This window comes from Lepus europaeus, chromosome 10 (assembly GCF_033115175.1).
Source record: "Lepus europaeus isolate LE1 chromosome 10, mLepTim1.pri, whole genome shotgun sequence".
Lineage (NCBI taxonomy): Eukaryota > Metazoa > Chordata > Mammalia > Lagomorpha > Leporidae > Lepus > Lepus europaeus.
The window spans coordinates 105,924,432-105,940,492 of record NC_084836.1 but is presented as its reverse complement, the minus strand read 5'-3'; the positions used below and the strand labels follow the sequence as shown (position 1 = coordinate 105,940,492).

The 16,061-nt window shown below is 43.4% G+C and overlaps 1 protein-coding gene across 3 annotated transcripts in view; it reads right to left on the bottom strand.

Annotated features, from left to right (window-relative positions):
- Positions 1-16,061, bottom strand: part of DHX35 (DEAH-box helicase 35) — a 72,504-nt gene that overhangs the window by 42,309 nt on the left and 14,134 nt on the right. For all 3 annotated transcript variants that reach the window (XM_062204198.1, XM_062204199.1, XM_062204200.1), the window contains exons 4-8: positions 12,698-12,775; positions 8,144-8,248; positions 6,259-6,320; positions 5,022-5,091; positions 1,038-1,097 (exon numbers count right to left, since the gene is read on the bottom strand). In XM_062204198.1, the coding sequence (XP_062060182.1) occupies positions 1,038-1,097; positions 5,022-5,091; positions 6,259-6,320; positions 8,144-8,248; positions 12,698-12,775 (375 nt within the window). The remainder of the gene's footprint in view (positions 1-1,037; positions 1,098-5,021; positions 5,092-6,258; positions 6,321-8,143; positions 8,249-12,697; positions 12,776-16,061) is intronic.

The window sequence follows — 16,061 nt, the reverse complement described above, 5'->3', positions numbered from 1 at the left end:
CTGTTTTAGATAAGATGGTCAGGAAAGGTCTCTCAAAAGGAGGTAACAGCTGATCAAGATGAGTGAAATGAGGGACGTCATGAGAATGGGGGGTGGGATGGTCCCCCAGAGCAGAGTATATCTGAGCAGCTACAGTGTAGGCAGCACTGGACAGAGCGAAGGGGAAGAAGTCAGAGTGGTGTTTCGGGGCTGGATCACCCACATGGGGCCAGGCAGGCAAGATGACACTTGTGGCTCCTTGAACAACACATGGCTTCACATCCCTACCTTTCTTACGTGGTGTCCTGCCCCACCTCTGCCCCTCCAGCAAATTTCTGCGACTCTTTCAAGTCCAGCTGGGGATGTCAACTCCTCTGAAAGTTTCTGGACACCTCGCAGCCAGCTGCAAGTGAGTGCTCCTCTTTGGCTGCCTCAGCACCTTGAACACACTGCTCTACAAGCAGCTGTTAGTGTGTCTGCACGCCCCAGGAGCCAGAGTGTATGACCACTGTCAGCTAGCACCACGCTTAGTGTGTGTGTATGCAGAGCCAAGTGGCCAGAAGTCGCTGTAGAGATGAACGGCTGTTAAGGCTAAAATATCAGTCATTGAGGAAGAAAGATAATGTATACTTGGCCAGAAAATAATTTTAACATGGAAATTATATATACAGGGAACTCTTCAACTGCATAAAAAAAATCTAAATATGTGCTATCATCATAAATAAATTCAAGAACTAAAGCCTCAAACTGAAAAGAGCAGTAAAAAGAAGCTTCTTGTGTGAAAAGAAAGACAGCATGGAGAGAAACAAAACAAGCAGGCAATTATGAACTTACTTAATTACAGGCTAATTTCCACCCACAGTGAAAAGGAGGCTGCTGTGACGATATGGAATCTAGGACATGAGATGGCTACAAGAGGAAGGCAGGCTACTCTGTCAAAGATAAGCTCTCGCTAGATGTAACTTTCCAGGCACGTGTCCAATGATTCCAGTGTGTATATGTGTGTGTGTGCATGGGACAGTGGGGGAGGGGGTGCCACAGGGAGGGACTGCTCTTACTTCTGCATCCAGAGTGGCTGAAGCTACAATCAGTCGGAGATCCCCTCGTTTTTTCTGAATCTGAAAAAGAACACACCAGGAACCAATGGTAACAATGCAATGCTTATGACCTCAAAACAATCCAGCGTGTGTATTTTAGGGGGATAGGGAGCTGATAAATGAAGTAAGAATGGCCACTGGAGGGTGAACCAACAGCAAAGGAAGACCTTTCTCTCTGTCTTTCTCTCTCTCACTGTCCACTCTGCCTGTCAAAAAATTTAAAAAAATTAAAAAAAAAAGAATGACCACTAATTCATAACTGTTAATATCATAGATAAAAGTGGGCTAATACATTATTGCTTCTCATTTTGCAAATAAACAGGATTCTCCTAAAGAAGAAACAAAGAAAAATTCCAGAAAGTATAAAGGGGTCTTAGGACCTGAATTTCAATTTACTAAGAATAAAACCATCATTTCCTGACACCTTGGTCTTGGAATATTGCCTAAGTATACAAAGTTAAAAACATGAAAAAGTATATTAAAAGCAAAGGAAAACATGGACATTAACAGTTATTCCAAGAAACAGGTATTCAACAGGCATAAAAGAAATAATTAAATAAACTATAGCAAAAATATACACCAAAGCAACAGGAGCGGAGATTTTCTTTTTTGATCTACTACACCCCAAGGAGTTACTTTTTAGGCTAATATTCAGTATTGGCAAAGGTTCAGTGAAACAGGCCTTCTTACTCTACCGTTCCTAGTGATAACTCCTCTCAAGGATGATAACGTCCAATCTTTGGTCAAGGAAGAAGATAAAGAAAATAGCAGCATGGGGCCGACGCTGTGGCATAGCAGGTTAAACTGCCGTCTGCACTGCCAGTGTCCCATATGGGCACTGGTTCGAGACCCGGCTGCTCCAATTCTGATCCAGCTCTCTGCTACGGCCTGAGAAAGCAGAAGATGGCCTAAGTCCTTGGGCCCCTGCACCCGCGTGGGAGACCCAAAAGAAGCTCCTGGCTCCTGGCTTCAGATCGGCACAGCTCCAACCATTTTGAACAACTGGGGAGTCAATCAGTGGATGGAAGACTTTCTCTCTTTCTGCCTCTCCTTCTCTCTCTAACTCTGACTTACAAATAAATAAATAAATCTTTAAAAGAAGATAGCAGCTAACATATTCTATGTCAGGTGCTATTCCAGAGTCCCTGCATACATGTGTGTCAAGTACACTGCACAAAAATCCCTGGCTAAGGGGGCTACAAACACCTGAAATGCAGCCCCCTCCCCTCATGAATCTACGGACACACTCCCACAGCGGCAGCATCCTTCTCTTAACTGCAAAGGTACCTGAGTCTAGCACGCTCAGTTTTACAGTACCTTATGCAAGCCTCACACCAAATTATGATGCAGGAGCTACAGCTCATAGAATTCTCTTCAATGAATTGCCTTATCTATACAGGCCAGGGCAGTAGTCACTAGCTATATGTGGCCATAGAGCCCCTGAAATACAGAAACTAGACTTTTAAAATCACAGATGGCTAGCAGTCACCATATAGGAAAGTGGACATACAGCATAATAAAGAGACCACTGTTATCCTCATTTTAGAAACAAGTCACTCAGCAAAGAATTTGAGCCCAGGCAGTCTGACCCAGAGCCCCCATGTTCTTTTTGTTTGTTTGTTTGTTTGTTTTTAGAGGCAGAGTTAGACAGTGAGAGAGTGAGTTATAGACAGTGAGAGAGACAGAGAGAAAGTTCTTCCTTCCATTGGTTCATTCCCCTAATGGCCACTATGGCTGGCACTGTGCCGATCCAAAGCCAGGAGCCGGGTGCTTCCTCCCAGTCTCCTATGCGGGTGCAGGGACCCAAGCACCTGGGCCATCCTCCACTGCCCTCCCAGGCCACAGCAGAGAGCTGGACTGGAAGAGGAGCAACTGGGACTAGTACTCGGCGCCCCAACCGGGACTAGAACCCGGGGTGCCAGCGCTACAGGCAGAGGATTAGCCAAGTGAGCCACGGCACCGGCCCCGGCGCCCATGTTCTTAATCACCCTGTTCTCCACTTCTTTCTAGATTCCTATGACTAGAAATTTGTCCAAAGAAAACAAACATAAAATAAGGGGAGGGAATAGAAAATGAAGATCAGGTCAAAACAACGCTAGGCATGAGGGACAGATTGTGGTACAACATGTTAAGCTGCTGCTTGGGGCCCTTGAGTCTAACATCATAGGGCCTGGTTCAAGTCCCATCTACTTTGCTTCCAATCCAGCTTCCTGCCAACATACACCCAGGAGGCAGTAGGTGATGGCTCAAGTATGTGGGCCCCTGCAACCCATTTCTTAGCTCCTGGTTTTGGCTTGGCTGTTGTGGCCATTTGTGGACTGTACTACTGAGGGAAGATCTCAAGTCTATCATTCTGCCTTTCAAGAAATAAACAAACAAATAAATAAATAAATCTTTTAAAAAATTGATCTTGAGGCTAGCATTTCAGCACAGTGGGTTACAGTCATCTCATATGAGCACTGGTTTATTCTTTTTTTTTTAATTATTTGACAGGTAGAGTTATAGACAGTGAGAGAGAAAGAGACAGAGAAAGGTCTTCCTTCCACTTGTTCACCCCCCCAAATGGCCACTACAGTTGGCGCTGCGCCAATCCCAAGCCAGGAGCCAGGAGGTTCTTCCTGGTCTCCCATGCGGGTGCAGGGACCCAGGCACTTGGGCCATCCTCCACTGCCCTCCCGGGCCACAGCAGAGAGCTGGACTGGAAGAGGAGCAACTGGGACTAGAACCCGGCGCCCATTTGGGATGTTGGCGCCGCAAGGCGGAGGATTAACCAAGTGAGCCACGGCACCGGCCCCATGAGCACTGGTTTAAGTCCCACTAGCAATCCAGCTCCCTGCTAATGTGCCAGGGAAAGCAGAGAAAGATGACCTAAGTACTGGGGCCCAGCCAGCCATGTGGAAGACCCGGATGGAGTTGCAGGCTCCTGGTTTTGGCCTGGCCCAGTCCTAGCCATAGCAACTATTTGGCAAGTAAACCAATGGATGGAAGATCTCTCTCTCTCTCTCTCTCTCTCCAATTCTGCTTTCCTTATAAATAAATAAAATCATTTTTAAAATTGGCCATGAATTGTATTACTGAAGCCAATGATAGACACATGGGGTTTTTATACCCTTTTCCCTACTTTAGGTATATTTGAAACTTTCATAATGAAAAGTTAAAAAGAAGAGAGAAGGGGGCTGCACTGTGGCATAGTAGGTTAAGCCTCCACCTGTGGAGCCAGCATCCCATATAGGCGCCAGTTCGAGTCTCAGCTGTTCCACTTCTAATCTGACTGCCTGTTGATGGCCGGGGAAAGTAGCAGAAGATGGCTGAAGTGCTTGGGCCCCTGCACCCACATGGGAGACCTGGAAGAAGCTCCTGGCTCCTGCCTTCGGATTGGCACAGCTCTGGCTGTTGCAGCCATCTGGGGAGTGAACCAGCAGATGGAAAACCTCTCTGTCTCTCCCTCTCTCTCTGTAATTATGCCTCTCGAGTAAATAAATAAATCTAAAAGAGAGAGAGAGAGAGAAAATAAACAGAAATACAACACATTTAATTACAAGGGTAGTTACTACAACAGTATTCAAAAAGTATGTAACATCTGAAAGCCATACATAGGCCTAAGAGTAAGGGAAGAGTTAAATACTTTAGGGGAGAAACATATTATTAAATAGTCATTAAAAATAATGTGTTCAAAGGATATTTAATGACAGAGAGAAATGATCTTGATGAAATGTTATGGGAAACAAGCAAGATGTAAATTAGCACATACAATCCAGCCCCCAGTAAGCCAAAACAGATACAAGTAGCAAACATCCCACCAACAATTTTCCCCAAATGGGTAGGATTATGAACTTTAAAAAATTATTTTTAAATTTTGCTGGATTTCCCAAATTGCTAGTTACTTTCCTACTCAGGCAACTAAACAAAAACACAGAACACAGAACTCCGGCAATGAAGTCATACCTTTTTTAGCAAGCCGATGGCAATGTCAGTGTATAAGGTCCTCTCATGGGCTTCATCCAGCATAATGGCACTAAAGATCAGAGGTGAAGGTCTCAGTGGGCATCTGACCAACCACCCCACATCATCCCATTTGGACCTCCACATGGACTTCTGGGTCTTTAGCCCTCATGCAATCACCTTGTATCAACAGTAAACCCAACTGGGGCTGGCACCATGGCTCACTTGGTTAATCCTCCACCTGCGGCGCCAGCATCCCATATGGGCACCGGGTTCTAGTCCCCGTTGCTCCTCTTCCAGGCCAGCTCTCTGCTGTGGCCCAGGAGGGCAGTGGAGGATGGCCCAAGTGCCTGGGTCCCTGCACCCGCGTGGGAGACCAGGAGGAAGCACCTCAGGAGGAAGCACCTGGCTCCTGGCTTTGGATTGGTGTAGCTCCAGCAGTGGCAGCCATTTGGGGGGTGGACCAATGGAAGGAAGACCTTTCTATCTCTCTCTTTCACTGTCTAACTCTGTCAAAAAAAATAAATAAATCTTAAAAAAAAATAAAAACAGTATAACAAAAACGGTGACATCAACATATCAATGAAGTACAGGGTGTGTTTACTGCTATCGGCAAAGAGCTTTACACCACACCCATTGAACTCCAATAGGATTGAACAAGTGATTTTAGTGACATCATAACCAATAATCCCACAGAGCACACAAAAATTGGAACAAGGCCCAGCCACCTGAAGACTGTTCAGCTGTATAAACAGCCAACAGGGCAGACAGACGACCACAGCCATGACACCCGGACCAAGGAGTCCAATGGGACATCCTCTCCCACAGAGCCTGAGTGGGACAACTTCACTGCTACACTGATGGACACAGATACACAAGGATGAGAGGAAGGGATAAGTAACCCGTGACTGTGTATTGTATTCGAACACACACTGCCTAAGTGAGTTGGCTGTGCTGGGACGCCACAATCTCTACCACTCCTGGGATATGACAGAGCCAAGATGTACAGGTCACATCATCAGGCTGTTTAAATAACGAGAGCTTTAAATTTGCCCATTTTGGGCTGTCTACAAAGAACTGTACTACCCAAATTCTGAAGAAAAAAATCAAAGATCACAACAGCAAAGGTTAAGAGAAAAGCTTTGAGGTAGCTATTACCAGCTATTACCACAACTGCTTCTCAATCTATTTGTGGACTTGGGAAACTTCAGGAAAGTTATCACAGAAAAAACTCATTTACCTATATTTTGTTAACAGTGGGTCAACCATCATCTCTCTGACCAGCATTCCATCGGTGAGAAACTAAAACATAAAAACAAGTTTTACACATAATTCATTTATATAAGCCATTAATATTTTTTTAAAGTTCAAATGCAACTCTGCAAAGTTCAAGTACAACCTCTTCACCAGCATGTGATTAGATCAAGTCCCACAAAGGACTGGGAGGAATTCCCCATTTTCCTAAAACTTTAAACATGGGATTCTCACTGTGTCTACAAATCTTTCGGCAGAATCTCACCAGCCTTCATTACACGGCTGTCAGCAAAGTCCCATTTCCCCAGGGCCTGCACCACTGGCACTGCTAACGAGTGGCCACTGAGGATAAAACTGTGTCTGACCAGGGAAACACTGTGGGCCTCAGGTAACTGTTCTCGAAATGTCCAAGGCCTGCAGACTGCAGCTTTGGAGGTTAATGACCTCAGCTTCATTGATACTATCTGCAGAAGTTAGACTGGGGTCACAGTTAAGAATAGGAGCTACCGTGTCAAACTTGCTGGTGTTTAGATCCTCGCTTTGTCTCTTAATAGCTGTGTGAACCTTGGGTAAGTTACTCACCTTCTTTGAGCCTCCCTCCTCTTTCATAAAATGTGGTAATAAAAATAACAATCTTACAGAGTTATTGTGAGAACTAAATAACATAGCACATGTAAAGCATTTAACACAGGACCTAGCACACAGAAACTGTTCAAAGAATTATTATTTAGGATTAATGAATGTTTATAAAATGCTTCAGAAATAGGTAGCAACAACTGGATGCTGTTACTCTCACTCAAAAATAAACTCAGTTATGTTAACAAGGCTACAGAGTCTCCCTTGAGGGCTATACACTGGGGTTTTCATTGTTTTCAGGAAATGTACTTGTCATGTTTCTTGGACTGGCACTAGCTGTCACATGCATGAAAAGAAGAAAAGTGAGAACTTCTCACCAACGACAAACCACCAGCTAAGAACTGAGCGCCTTCAAATTAGGACAAAACAGAACACAAAATCTTTTCATCAAAGACTCAAAAAGAATCATTTGGTTATATAATCCACAGAAAATTAGCTAGCTTAAATATTCCTTTTACCTAGCAAAATGAATGGCAAAGGTAACAGAATACAGGAATTTGGAAAACAAGGTCCGTATTTTACAAATCACCACATTGCTCTTTCAGCTCCTCTGATTATTTTAAATGTTCCTCTACTGCAAACTAAGAAGTAACAGGGATTCTAATAACCAGCTTTCATTTCATCAGGGCATTTCATTCACTGTTTTACTGCACTATCTGATTAGACGTTGACTCCAGCATAGCAGTACACAGCAGATACCCTGCAGAGCTGATTACACACTGATTACTGTTGATACTAATTATCTTAATATTAGCAACTAGGTCAAAGAACACACTGATAAAATCCATTATCATATAAAAATGAGAACATTTCATCTAGTGAAACCATCATTTATGAATTCTACACTTTATTTACTTACTTAAACTACCTGTCCCTCTTTTAAAGTTTTTATAAGTCTCGTTTCTATATTGAGATAGCTATATGAGGTAGTGGGAAAAATTAAAACATATACAAGAAAAGACAACTTTCAGTCCTGGTTCTTCCATCAGTGGGCATCAGGTGGATCACTCAATCCCAACCCCTTAGCTCTCCACCTGTAGAATCAAGGCTATACCTGACTGCCAAGTACCTTTCAGAGTAAAGAAAGAACTCTTCCCTTCCAGCAGACTAGAATCCCTGAGGCCAGGATGTCTGACTTTCCACCTCGTCCTCAGTGTATTGTACAGCAGCAGTGGTGCATGTTTTTAAACCCCTCTCCCCTTATTTGTACCAGGAAAGCAGCCTGAACACTTCACCTTGATTCTTGTAGCCAGCGGGTGCGTGCAGTCATCAAAGCGGATGCAGTAGCCCACTTCATGGCCCAACACCGCACCCCTTTCCTCAGCCACTCTGCCTGCAACCTTTGGGAAGAAAGATCATGCTGAAAATAGAGACATAGAAATTACTGCACAGAGCACATACTATAGAAAACCTAAGGTCATTTATTTTTTAAATAGTATGTGAACACAGTGGAAAATGAGAAGAAATAGTGCAAGTTATTAGAGAACAAACATGGTAATTTTTGCAATTTATTAATTTGTATACTTAGGTATCTCATTTCATTCTATCACAGTCTTGGGGCAACTTACAAGAACATATACAAGGGGCCAGCGCTGTGGCGCAGTGGGTTAATGTCCTGGCCTGAAGCGTTGGCATCCCATATGGGTGCCGGTTCAAGACCTGGTTGCTCCACTTCCAATCCAGTTCTCTGTTATGGCCTAGGATAGCAGTAGAAGATGGCCCAAGTCCTTGGGCCCCTGCACCCGCATGGGAGACCTGGAAAAAACTCCTGGCTCCTGGCTTCAGATCGGCACAGCTCCGGCCCTGGCAGCCAATTGGTGAGTGAACCAATGGGTGGAAGACCTCTCTCTCTCTCCTCTCTCTGTGTAACTCTTTCAATTAAATAAATAAATCTTTAAAAAAAAAAATATATATACAATTAAAATGAAATCACGTAAAGATGTTATAGACCAAGACCATAGAAATCACAGATAAATTCAAAAGACCAAAGCCAATGAGGAATTTCAAAAACCACAGATATGCCAGAAGTTATTTAAGGTTAGCCACAAATTCAGCTCTAAATTTGGTGCTCAAAGCAAAAGATTTATCCTGTTCCTGAAGAAAGAGCAACCAACCAGGGACAGCTTTTCCTGTCTCCATGCCTTAAAATCAAGCACTGTCCACTGGACCATGCAGGCAGAAGACAAATCATCAAATTCTATATTGGGCCAAATTCATTTTCTTCTTGGAGGCAAAAAAAAAAATATTTTCAAGAGCCAGGTGCCTAAAGCAATCTGTAACAGTGTCCCAGTTACCACAGACAGTAAAAGGGAAAAGAAGACAGAAACACAGGTTAAAAAATTAAAAAAAAAAAAAAAAAAAAAAAAAAAGGGAGATGGGTGAATGAGAAGATTAATAAAAGATTCAAGTGAATATAGTAGAAGCAGAAAACAAAATAACATATATGATGAAGTCCACAACTATAGGAAGAATTTCATCCCCCTCTACACAGCATGTATAGAACATGAGTGGAGAAAAGAAAACAAAGACTCCAATTACAAGATCCTGGAGATCCCCAGGGAGGCTAGTCAAAGGTCATTAATGTTTAATGAAAAATATTTGAAATAATGAATACACCTAAAAGTGGAAGAGCAGTAATGTTTACCAGTTTAATTTAAAATAAAATAAATACAGAGTTTAACAGTCACTATATAACTACCTAACTGAAAAGAACCAAACAGAAGCCATCTGAAAAGAGGTTTCCCAGGGACTATGCACGCCAGCACCATGTATGACAGGGGTTCAGTCTCCCTCTTTCACAGGCGCAGCGACCTCTTCCACCCACGCCCAGCCTGTAGTCCCCGAGTCTAGAATGTGCCTGGCACAGGAAGCATCCTGAGGCTGGGCCCACTGCTGCAGCCCCAGGTTCAGCAGCAGCCAGCTTCCCTGCTCTCTCAGCTACACCCAAGCAGGTGTTATCTGCCCATCGTTGCTGAAGAAACTGTAGAGGAGGATCAGAAGTGGCTCTGCCAAGTGACTTGAAATTAGATCTGGGAGGGCAAAGCAGAATCAATCATGTAGCAATTGCTCTGCATCACACAGTCTTTCGAAACAGCTCATGAAACCAGAAATCCATCCTACCTGCTCTACCTCTGGACGTTCTATCTCCCCATAACCAGCATCTCACCAGGACGGTTTCGTGATTCTTTCAATTTAACCCTACAAGTCGCTGTATTACAAATCTCAGGAGATGGTACAGAGAATGTGTGCACAGAGACACTGGGAGCTAATGGGAGACAGCGGCTCGCCCAAATGATTGAATAAATAAACCAATTCTGCCCATTAAAAATATAATCATTTTATGGGTCTATAAAGAAAAAGCCAAACTTATTTATTTTTGCCATCTTACTATTTGTATACATTTGCAATCAAAAGAATGTATTTTATTTCAAATTCTTTTATTTTTGTCATTTATAAACAAAGTCACATTCTATTGGCTTTTTTTTCTTCGAAGTTTTAAAAATTTATTTATTGGAGAAGCAGAGACAGACAGACAGGGATGGAGACAAACAGAGACGGAGATGAACAGGAAGAGCTTCCATCTGTTGGCTCACCCTCTAAATGCCCACGAAGGCCAGGACTTGGCATGGCTGAAGCTGGGAGCAGGGAACTCAATCTGGGTCTCCCTGGACCCATCTCCTTAGGCCATCAGCCACTGCCTCTTAATGTCTGCATTAGCAGGAAGCTGGTGTCAGGAGCTAAGGCCAGGTATTGAATCCAGGCACTCTGATAGGAGAGGTGGACATCTAACCGATATCTTAACTGCTAGGCCAAACAATGACCCCATCTATTGGTTTCTCAATAGATTTCTGCCTCTGTTGTTTAAATTCTGCTCTCCAAAAACTCATCAATTAGACTGAACAAACATCTTTTCGAAGGACTAAATATATATAAAGGGAAAGAGAGGTTTAAAAAAAAAAGGAAAGAAAAAGGAAAATCAATCACTGGTCACTTACTACATAGCTAGTATTGTACTTTATCTAAACTTTCACAAATCCCATCTTGTTAATAGGATGCACACAGCTCATCAGGTAGGGCAAGAGAACCTCACATTTACAAATGAGGAAACCAAAATAAGGCAGGCAGCAGAGCTCATTCTGCTCCACAGGACAAGGCGAGCCTAGTTTGGAAGCCAAGTGCAGCCCATCTGAGTCCAAGGAGAGTCACTGCCCACTGCTCCTCCAGAAGCCCAAGCAAGGCCTATGTGACTGTTCTCGGGTGCTGGGGCTGTTGGAAGGTTTTAGTCTGCACTCAAAGTTCCTCCAGTCATGCAGCTTTTCAAACCTGATGACTCTATTAACGAGACCTGGTTAATTCATACACTCTTTGTTCTTTAGAGAGAAAGCTTGTGATTTCATGGAGGTTATCCATGGCTACAAATTTGGAACTAACATGCAAGCTGATTATGCACTGGGATTCCAAACCACAACCAGGAAAGTGTTCTAAGTTTTAAGCAACTCAGTCATCTTTCAGTGACATAAAAGATGAATCGTAACTCTGCAATATAGTTTCCAAACTTTTGTACCCAATTTTACACATACAACTTGTAAAAACGTTTACCAATAATTTTTAACTTGAAAACTATTATAACATGGACTTTGTTAACAAAGTTTACACATTAATTAAAACTCTGTTCAGAGCTAAAATAATAGGCAGAAGCAGAACTAGTTTCTTGGGGGGCAGCATTGTGGTGCAGCAAGTTAAGCCAGAGCCTGCACGACCAGCATCTCTTATCAGAGCGCCAGTTCCAGTCCCAGCTGCTCTGCTTCCAATCCAGCTCTCTGCCAATGCACCAGGGAAAGCAGAGGAAGAAGGCCCAAGTAACTTGGGACCCTGCACAGATGTGGGAACCCCAAGGAAGCTCCTGGTTCCTGGCCCAGCCCCAGCTGTTACAGCCATTTGGGGAGTAAATCAGTGGATAGAAGATCAAGTTCTATCTCTCTCTCTCTCTCTCTCTCTCTTTACCTTTCAAATAAGTAAATAAATCTTTTTTTAAAAAGGTAAGTTTATTTTGGTGCAAAAATATTTTTAAACCCATGCAAGTTTTCATAAAACGTTTTTTCCATGAATTTTTTTGAAAAACCTGCCTATAACTGAAAATAAGTGAAATCTTGGAGTTTTTTGTAATCTTTTTTCTTAAGCTTCAATAAATTTTCTGTGGTGAACAAACACTTATTCAAAGTTCAGCAACTACTCCATTTTCATTTCAGTTTCCTCTTTTGTAAAATTCAACACAAGCAAATATGTGGTTAGGATTCCCTGTTTATAACATTATTTCTCTCCAACCAGCTACCCACTCATCTTTACCTTTAAAAGAAGCTTGGAGTGACATTCACAGAAGTTCACAATGATTCTCCTGGGTGGTGAGCTACGGTGTTTTTTTATCTAATTATTTGTTTTTACTTCCTTACCATAACGTATAGATAGAAATTTCACAAAAATATTCAAATCATAGATGTTGTTTTTTTTACTTTCTTTAAAAATTTTTTATGTGACCAAGTAACAAAACTGGTCACCCAAAATCAGTTTTTAAGAAACCCAAAATTCTGGGATCCATAGGTTTAGATTTCTCATTTTGAAAAGGTGATAGAAATCTAATTCTGTTTGCAGAAACAATCTTGGTGATCTAAAGTATAGTTCTTTTAAACTGAAGAACTAAATTGTTAAGGAACAACTTCTATTCATTTGAAGCTTTTAAGCAATAAGAAAAAAAAAGTCCTGGAAATAGAAGACACAGAAGATAAACTCACAGTAACAGCAGCCACTCTTCGAGGCTGGGTCACTCCCACCACTCTCCCCTCCGCCGTCCAGCCAGCTTCTGCAAGGTACTGCAAACAGAAGCACATCTCAGCACACATCTGACATCACTTCTCCACAACCTCCCCCCAGGATAACCCTGCAGCGTTAAAAATCACTGCGAGGACCAGCGTTGTGGCACAGCAGGTGGGGCCTCTGCCTGCAGTACCAACATCCCATACAGGCACTGGTTAGGGTCCTGGCGGCTCCCTTCCAATCCTGCTCCCTGCTAATGGCCTGAGGAAGCAGCAGAGGATGGCCCAAATCCTCAGGCTCCTGCACCAACATAGGAGACCAGGAAGAAGCTCCTGGCTTCTGGCTTTGGCCTGGCCCAACCCTGGTTGTTGTGACCATTTGGGGAGGAAACCAGCAGAAAGAAAAACTTTTCTCTCTGTCTTTCCCTCTCTCTGTAACTCTTCCTTTCAAATAAATAAGAATAAAAATAAATCACTGAGAAAAAATAACAGTTCTTTTTTCTTTTTTTAAAGGCAGGGAGTTAGGGAGTAAGGCAAAGAGAGAGACAGATTGGCAGAAAAAGATCTTCCTTCAGCTGGTTCACTCCCCCAAACACCCACAATGGCCAGGGCTGATGAGGTGGAAGCTAGGAGTCTGGAACTCAATCTGGGTTTCCCCCAGGGGTGGCAGGGATCTAAGCACTTGAGTCACCATCTGCTGCCTTTCCAGGAATAGCAGGAGTATGGGTTAGCAATTCTGAATCTATTTTATGTGTATAGAATTTAATGAAAAATACAGTTAGTGAGGACCGAGTTTCTCATCGCTGGAGAAAAGTTACAAATAAAAAAAGGCTAAAACCAGCCTTGTGGTGCTGGACTGAATCAGGTGCGTCAGCATAAACTCTGTGTGTAATGTGTTATTGCCTAAGCCTGCCCACTCAGACTTTAACAACGACACCTCCATAGCCATGAGCACCCCAACAGCCTGACCTTGATTTCTAAATACTTCTCTCTCATTAAGGGAGCAGGGGCATGTGCAAGGGAAACACAAGATGAACCTAAAAGTCCGTGATACAGAAAGTTAGGGTACAGTCTAAAAAACAGATGGAGGCTTTTAGAAAGAAAACAGGAGGCAAACTGAAGGAGCTCCTCGTGGTCAACAATTGCACAATCTGAGCAAATAAAGCATGAAAGCAGTAGGTCTGGACCCACAGAAAACGCAAGTACCCTTGAATCCATATCCATAGTCAGAGATGAGCTAAGAAGCAAACACATGGGGGGAATGGACAGCTCCTCCTTGCAGAAGACTCCACTCAACAAGGCAATGAAGGGAAAGGGAACTCCGCAGTGCTGCAGACAAGCCCCACCAAGCGATGCTGAAATCAGTACATGAACATGTGAGAGGAGCAGATTTGCACTGAAAACATCGCCCCCAAGATGTCTACCAACCGCAAAGGGAGGGGAGCAGCTTTACAGTCCAAACCTCACGCCTCCACCAACTGATCAAAGTTAACGTCACCAGCACCAACACATGTCAACATCACAGAACCCTTTATACACTGACACTGTATCATTTGTTTCTCGCCACAAATGCAGAAATTCCCTTCAAATCACAAAAAAAAAATAAATAAAAAGGCATAATACAAACTGAGGGACATGGTCCAAAAAAAAGATGCCCGACATTCTGTCAAAGTACTAAGATCATAAAAGACGGGGAGTGACTGGGAGGACTGGGAACTCTCAGAGATTACAGGAAACCAGGGAGAAATGACAAACGCAGGGTAGGATGTTGGGTCTGAAAAAGAATACAAGTGGGAAAACTGATGGGATTTAAGTAAGACCTGAAGTCCAGTATCACTGTCCTACATTTGATAATTATATTAGAAGTCGCATGCATGGTAGGAGAATTCCTGTATTATTTCTTACAACCTTCCTATCAGTCTAAACTTAAACACGAAGTTTAAAAACTGACTGCAGAGGGGGCCAGTGCTGTGGCACAGGAGGTTAAGCCTGTGGTGCTGGCATCCCATGTGGGTGCTAGATCGAGACCCAGCTACTCCACTTCTGAGCCAGCTCCCTGCTGATGGCCTGGGAAAGCAGCAGAAGGTGGTCCAAGTGCTTGGGCCCCTGTGCCCACGCGGGAAACCCAGAAGGAGCTCCTGGCTCCTGGCTTTAGATCAGCTCAGCTCAGGGCATATTAGCCATTTGGGGAATGAACCAGCAGATGGAAAGACCTCTCTCTTGGTCCCTCCCTCTCTCTGTCTGTAACTATGCCTCTCAAACAAATAAATAAATCTTAAAAAAAGAAAAAGAAAAAATGACTGTAGGGGTGGGTGTTTGGCACAGCATCTCCTATCGGAGCACTGCACTGGCTCCACTCCCAATTCCAGCTTCCTGCTGATGTGCACCCTGGAGGCAGTAGGTGATAGCTCAAGTAGTTGGCCCCTGCCGCATACACAGAAGGCCTGGATTGAGTACTTGGCTCCTGGCTTTGGCCTGGCATTGCCCCAACTATGATAGGCATTTGGGGAATGATCCAGTGGGAAATATCTTTCATACTCACTTTCTCTCTTTCTCTCTGCCTTTCAAATAATTTTTTTTTTTTAATTTTTACAAGCAAAATGAGGCTATGAAGTTAACAGGAAAAAAGCCAAAATATTTTTTTTGTAAAGATTTATTTATTTATTTGAAAGCTGGAGTTACACAGAAGGAGGGCAGAGAGAGAAAGAGAGAGGTCTTCCATTCGCTTGTTCACTCCCCAATTGGCCGCAACAGCTGGAGTTGCACCAATCTGAAGCCAGGAGCCAAGAGCTTCTTCCGGGTCTCCCATTTGGGTGCAGTTTCTTTCTCCTGTATTACACACATGCACACAATACTACCAATCACCCTAATCAACACAGATACACAACAGAACTACAAGGATAGTAAAGATTCATGGAGTACCTTACTAAGCACCAGGAACTGTACTGAGTACCTTATACACATTACCTCATTTAGTCCTCAAAAGAAATCCTGTAAGGAAGGCAAGATCATCATCAATACATAGACAAGGGGGGCCAGCGCTGTGGTGATTAAGGCCACAGCCTGCAGTGCTGGCATCCCATATGGGCACCGGTTCAAGTTCCGGCTGCTCCACTTCTGATCCAGCTCTCTGCTATGGCCTGGGAAAGCAGGGGAAGATGGCCCAAATCCTTGGGCCCCTGCACCCAAATGGGAGACCCAAAAGAAGCTCCTGGCTTCTGGCTTTGGATCGGTGCAGCTCCAGCTGTTGTGACCATCTGGAGAGTGAACCAGTGGATGGAAGATCTCTCTCTCTCTGCCTCTGCCTCTCTGTAACTCTGCCTTTCAAATAAAGAAATAAATC